The 6,983-nt window shown below is 43.2% G+C and overlaps 1 protein-coding gene across 1 annotated transcript in view; it reads right to left on the bottom strand.

Moving 5' to 3' along the window:
- Nucleotides 1-6,983, bottom strand: part of cacng2b (calcium channel, voltage-dependent, gamma subunit 2b) — a 63,161-nt gene that overhangs the window by 14,201 nt on the left and 41,977 nt on the right. The window contains exon 2 of the mRNA XM_005749797.2: nucleotides 6,229-6,312. Within this exon, the coding sequence (XP_005749854.1) occupies nucleotides 6,229-6,312 (84 nt within the window). The remainder of the gene's footprint in view (nucleotides 1-6,228; nucleotides 6,313-6,983) is intronic.

Below are 6,983 nucleotides of genomic sequence, written 5' to 3'. Positions count from 1 at the left end.
GCCTATGCAAAATCTGTGAATTATAGACTTCATATGTTTCAAATTAAAGCCTCAACACACATAACTCATATGATACCCAAGTCAGAACATTTACTGTAACATGTCCACAAAGGCAAATCAGTACACATATAGCCACGCACCGTGGGCTTCGGATTTCCTCAGTTTTAAAGCCAAAATGGGATCAATTATGTAACAATTTCAGGAAATAAATATAGATAGCTTTTTTTTCTTTGTCTTGTTTTTGGATATAGTGAATGCACATTAATCCACCTTGATGACACCAAGAAACATGCTGTCACCTAAATCTGTTATCCAATAAATGCAAGCTCAGGTTTCAAGGACACCGTGAGTTCATGTGCAATAATAGCAGACAGTGCAAGACATATTATGGACAGTAGGCTATACATCAAAACGGTTTTATATAGGACATAACAAGCGTCTCAGCAAGCCGAGGTGAAATGTATGTCCTTGTATAATATCTGTTTTCAAGTGAGCCACAAGTTCGGATTTTGTCAGGTGCATATTTTTGCACAAGGTTTCATAAAAGTCGAAGTTCTGACCAAGAAGCCGGCTGTGATTGCCTTCATGGTTTCTGCACAGCATGAAACAGACCAAGGAAAACCCCAAAGTCTTCATGCATAAGTTAATGTTTTAAAATTTAAGAGATCTGAACGAAAGGAGACGCCGGTAAAATTTTCCAGGAAACAGAAAATGCAGTTGAGTCACACAGAGAGAGTTCTGCATCGACAGTGGTGCTCTCTGGTTTAGATGGGTACATCGGCAAGGTAAATCGTCAGCTCTGTCCTCTATATTATGCTATGCCGAAGAATTCTGGTGGCAGATCTGTCCTCTCTCTCTGTGGCTGATAGTACAACTGCTGCAGGACGAAGGCTGACTGCTTGCTCTTACATAACCACATGTACAAATTCACCCAGTGAGAGGAGACCTAAAAGGGAGGGGGGCAGGGTGAAACAGCTCAGAGAGCAAGAGACTGAGGGAGAGAGACAGAAAATGCCCTTGGGCAGAGAGAGAGGGAGACAGAGAAAAGGAGAAACAGTGTGTGAAAAGAATCTCTAACAAATAAAGGAATCTATGTATGCACGTGTGTGTTGGTATCCGTTCACCTTATATACTGCAAATTTTGACAGTGTTTTTCTCCAATTTACTAGAGCCGTGCTCATGTGTTGCCTAAAAGCTGTTTTCTGTTGCACACGGGCACCTATGAGGCATCCCGGGCAAAACTTTGCTACATAGCAATGTATGAAAATGTATGAAACCATAGTGACCGCAAACCCGAGTTTCTTATGCTGCAGTCACGCTCGGGAAAACAGTGACTGGAAACTGCAGCATGACCGGAATTATTACGACTGTGTGGAATGAAACTACAATCTCATTTCTTCTTAAATAGCTGCTTTGGAGAAGGGGATCAGATCAGCCACCATTCACAGTCAGTTTCCGGACATCTTCGAAGCCACTCTGGTGCATCGAGATGGTACTAAAACGGCAATATAATGGAATCAATTTGTTATCAGTCTGTATCAATTTGTCATTGAATGGGGTCAATTTGCAATTATATTCAATCTGTTTGCGATAATATGGCAGTTAACTGTGATAAATCAGTGAAAATTCCACATCTCCTCCTGTCTGCTGAAAATCTGTCGCCATATTCACATTAGGTAGAAATTCATATTAACTATTTACATTGAATCCTGCAAGAACCTCCTAGATTTGAAACAGAAATTCTTTCTGATGTAGTTGCTGCAGGATGGTTATTTAACTACAGACTGACACAGGCACTGCGTCAGACTATTTACAGGATAGGGCAGCACGGTTGTTAGCACTGTTGCCGCACAGCAAGAAAGTCCTGAGTTCAATTCCACCGTCAGGCTGGGGTCCTTCTGTGTGGAGTTTGCATGTTCTCCAGCTTCCTCCCACCATCCAAAGACATGCAGTTTGTGGGGATAACTGATTAATCTAAATTGCCTGTTGGTGTGACTGTGAGTGTGAATGGTTGTCTGTCTCTGTGTTAGCCCTGCGACAGACTGGCGACCTGTCCAGGGTGTACCCGGCCTCTCGCCCTATGACAGCTGGAATAGGCACCAGCACCCCCCGCGACCCTGGAAAGTATAAGTGGAAGCGAATGGATGGATGGATATTTACAGGATGCAACCAGCTGAGTTGAGTCCCCTGCTGCAAATAGCCAAATGCAGATGAGTTGCGCTCGCTGGTGCAACCTGATGCAGATTGAGCACAAGCGGAAACGCGTTGGTCAGTTAATAAAGTTGTTCCTCTTTACTTTTAAGTGTTGCTGGAGCCTCTGCTTTGTACATTTATTAATTATACAGCAATTATTTGCAAATCTTCATCAATCTGTCTGAGAGTGACTACAATCTTTTTGACAGACTACATTGTAATTGTTTTGGGAGCAGCTTGCCTTCCATCAGATGACCTGTGCAATCATGTTGCCATCAAAAGTGGTCACCCCGAGGGTCAAGGGAATTCCCTGCTTAACTTCTGGGTAATTAGTTAGCTGTCCCTACTATTTGCTATCGATTGCCTTAATTCAACTTTCGAAAACCTTGCATCAAGGCACTCCTCTAGTCTGAATAACAGCATATTAATATTAGTCTGCTACCGTTTGAATTGTTACAGAATGACATCTGACATTTCTGCCCGTCTCTGTGCTTCTGTACACTTTTTTATTCATTTCAGTTCTGGAGCTGCACAACTGCTGCACTTCATTAATCTGTGGACAAATCCCACTCAGTCATGATGCAAGAGGTGTTATTTAGTCCTTTTCCTTTTTTTTCTGTGCAGTGAATCTCAACTCAAAAAACCCATCTGGGACAGATCGTGATACTGCAACAAAAACAGAAAAATGTTAGGGCTCGTTTGTTTTCTCCTTATTAATTTGCATCTTCGATGTGGTCTGTGATGTTAGTCTATATATCCCCACAAAGCTGCATTCAGACATGGAAAAGCAAAGTTTTATTTCACACGCATGTTTTCAAAACTGTTGGTCAGAGCTTAATGACTGATGTGATATTACGACAGAAAAAAAAAACAGGTGAAGGTAAAATACCTGCATCAATGATCGGACGTCCTTTTTCTGTATAAATCAGAGTACCTGAGAACAGCTTTGATGTTTCAGGATGTATTGAGGAAACCAGCAACCCCAAGTCAGCAAATATTGAACTCTATTGTTTCACTCCATCTCTCTGGCCGTCTTTATTCAGGCTTTTGGCAGCAAAACAAAGGGATGGAAATTCAAGGTGGCAGAGGTGGGCTGGGATTTACAGATGCAGCACTTGAAGGTTAGCTTTTTGAAGGGGAATGGTTAACCATCTACATCGACTACTGTATAATGAACCCAGCAAGTTCAGTTGAGCAACTAGTATGAGACTGTGGCTATAGTGGGAAGCTTTCAGGTGGGAATGTGTATGAGCAGAATAACAGAGGAAAAGATCTTGCATTGATAAACAGATGTTGCATCATTTCCATCTGTCAAAATGTGTCATCATCCACACTTTACATTGTTATTGCTGTAATTTAGCTGACACTGTTAATCAGAGTGACTTGCAGTGAAGCGGACAGTAAAATAGGCTTTGATTACCATATCACTGAAGAATTCAGGAAGCCAAAAGCAAATAGTGCAAGAGTCAGTGCGTTAACGCATTTATAATAGTTACGTAACCTGGCAAACTACAAAAGTGGTGCTCAGATAGCAAACAGAATAGGAGCAGAAGGACAGTTTGTGCAAATGGTGACAGTTACAATTAAGCACTTGACACAGCGATGAATTTCAGCATATAATTACAGCTGAGTTCAGCATTTAACTGTTTTACCTGACTTGTTGTCAGGGTTACAGCTAATGACTATTCTAATTAAGCTAGGTCATTCTCGTTGGACAGCAGTGGTTACATCTCATTACAAAGTCAACGTTAGAAAAAAAATTACATTCAGTTTATTCATGCCCACGTGCATGTGAAGCCTTATTAACTCTTACAAACACGTGTTCGTGTTCGTATGGTCAGGATCCGTTTTTCCCAGGCCTAGAATTGCCTCATTATATGTGTTTATACCAATTTTAAAATTAGAGATTCATTATGGAATTTACATAATAACCCATCTGACATTATTAAATGGAGGATTAATTATTAATTAAAGGGAGGAGGGAGAGTATTTTCTAGGCTTTTCAACCCCTGTTTCTGTAGAAAAACCTCTAGTATCACAAATTAGGTCCTGTTTTACCTAAAAATATTTTGTGTTAGCCGTGCAGCAGACTGGGGACCTGTAAAGGGAGTACCCTGCCTCTCGCACTAAGACAGCTGAGATAGGCTCCAGCCCCCCAGCAACCCTACCAAGGTTAAGCGGAAGAGAATGGATGGATATTTTGCGTGACTTTTAACAAAATTTCAGGTTAATCTTTTACTGCTACCATATATCAAAATGATTCAAGTTTTGACCTGAACAGTATATAAGGAGGACTCAGAGCGGTGATCGCCCAGGAGAGCTGATGGGCATGATGGCATCCCAGGGGCTGTGGTCAAAGCCTGGCAGGGATCCTCGCCAGCTTCTTCAAACTCTCCTTGACTCATGCCACTGTTCTCACCTGTCTGAAGGCCTCCACCACCCTTCCCATCCACACAAAGACTGGTATAGACAGCCTCAACGACTACACACCTATAACCCTCATGTCTGTAGCTATGAAGTGTTTCGAGCAGCTGTTTCGCACATCAGAGACTGTATACCCCCCTCCCTTGATCCTCACCAGTTTTCTTACAATCCACATCGGTCCACGGAGGATGTCACCACCATCACCCTTTACAGAGTGCTTAGCCATCTGGAGAACAGGAAGAGCTACATTAGGATGCTCTTCGTGGAGAATCCCAGACATCCTCACCACCAAACTGGACCACCATCAGGTCCATCCTGACACCTGCTCCTGGATCAAAGACTTCCCAACCAACTAGCCTCAATCAGTCCAACTCGGCCCAGAAACCTAAGTTCACCTACAGGTTTTTGGGCACCCACATCTCCGCTCATCTCAAATGGACCCACAACACCAACGACCAGAAGCTCCTGCTGGGCCTCTACCGCTCCTCAGGGCCATTAATAACAACAGGACGGCTGCACAGAGGGTAATTAACACCACAGATACTTTTTTTGGCTGATAGGTCAGAATCTTCTGTCTGAAAGGCCTCAGAGAAAGCCTTATGGCATCGAGAGAATTGCCGCAACTCACTCCCTGCTGTTATAAAAAAGATTAACTGTACACTATCCAGTCTCAAACTAGCAAACTTCCCGTGCCACACTGTGCGCATCCGTTTCACTAAACCATCTTCAAACTTTTGCAAACTTTTAAAAACACAAAAAAAGATTTTTGAGTGGACATGACAACAAACTCAGTTCCCTCGCTTCCCTGTATTCCTCGCTCTACCCCACAGCCTCCATCCACCAGCTGTCAGGCAAGCGTGAAGGCCTCGGTGGAGATGGACAGACATATGGATGGAAAGCAAGAGGGAGGAGGTGAGGGATGGCTGGATGGATGGAAGGAAGGAGGAGTGGGAGAGGTGTGACCCACTTAGCAGAGCCTAGAGTATTTATAGAAGAAAGTGTCCTAATTGGCAAGCCGCTGGGAGAGCAACAGCGCTGTACTGCTACCCTACTCCTTGTCCTTCACCTCCTCAACCTTCCCTTCACTGAGCCATGTGCTTTCTCCTGATGCACCTTCCTCCTGTCCTCTTTCACCTCCCACAATCTTTCTTCTTGAGGACTTTAACTATTTCTTCTTCCTCCTCTTCCATAACAGTGAGATTCCCCTCATTCTTCCATTCACATGCCTGACCCCTCCTCTACTGAGTCTCTGCTGTAAGTGTACACTGCCCTCCATAGTTTCTCCTTGTCTCTGACTTTCTGCCACCTCTTCCTTTTACCCTCTCTACGACAAAAAAGTGTGGTTTCTCATCCCAGCCCCTTTCCCCTCTTCCTTTGATCTTTTTCCATTTTTGGCTAAGTGTGCTGTCACTCAGCCCACATCCTCACTTTCCATCCTTCATTTAATATGTTTGTAGGCTTTTCAGAGAGTTCATGATAAAGACACGAGCAGTGAAAGATAACTTTAAGATCAGATGTTACTGACTCAAAACCAACTAAAACCAGAAAGCATGAATAGGTGACAACTTTGGGATTATTCTGGGATTATGAAGGAAAAAAAGACAGACTCACGTAAGAAGTACTCTGAGGCATCCGCCTCATAGTCAGCATCCTCAGGAAAGTGATCTATCTGCTTGCACATGCCTTTGAAAGAACCTGTGAGAAAGAAAGAACATATTACAAAAATCAGCACTGACAAAATCTAAAATTGCACGTGTAAACATGCGTTTATGTTTGTGTTCGTCTGAATGACCGAACGCAAGAAAACTCAATTTTCCCATTTTTTCCTGCATGGTATCGCAGATTGTATCAAGTCTCCAGTATTCTGCTTGGTGTCTGTATCAACCCTTCTTTGGGACAAAAGAGATGAGACAGGGAGGAGAACTTTGTCAGGAGCTTTGAAGGAAACATATCACAGAACAAAAAGTGACAGACAAGGAGAAATAAGGAAGACGATTGGAGGAGCTCAGTCTAAACAACTCAAAAACGCAGGTGGGAGGGTGAAGAGGAGGCACAGGGAGAGCAAAATGCAAATGATAGACAGGAAGAAAGGATAGTGCTGCTCATTAAGAGAGATTGTGTGTGTGTTTGTGTGTGTGTTTTTGGCTTAGTGCAGCTCCTGTGGTAATTGTTGTACCCTCCTAAACCACTGCAATTAAATGGCCCCTTGTTAATTGGCGATTGAAGGACGAAAGACTAGCGCCGGCTTTCAAATGGGCATCGGCTGCGCACACGAGCACACTCTCACAATATGTCTCACACTTCCAGGCGTGCACACACACACACACACACACACACACACACACACACACACACACACACACACA

Source organism: Pundamilia nyererei, unplaced genomic scaffold, assembly GCF_000239375.1.
Source record: "Pundamilia nyererei isolate P.nyererei 1_Seehausen unplaced genomic scaffold, PunNye1.0 scaffold00255, whole genome shotgun sequence".
In the NCBI taxonomy this organism is placed as follows: Eukaryota; Metazoa; Chordata; class Actinopteri; order Cichliformes; family Cichlidae; genus Pundamilia; species Pundamilia nyererei.
Note: the sequence above shows the minus strand (reverse complement) of the source record. Positions and strands in the feature narration are given on the sequence as shown.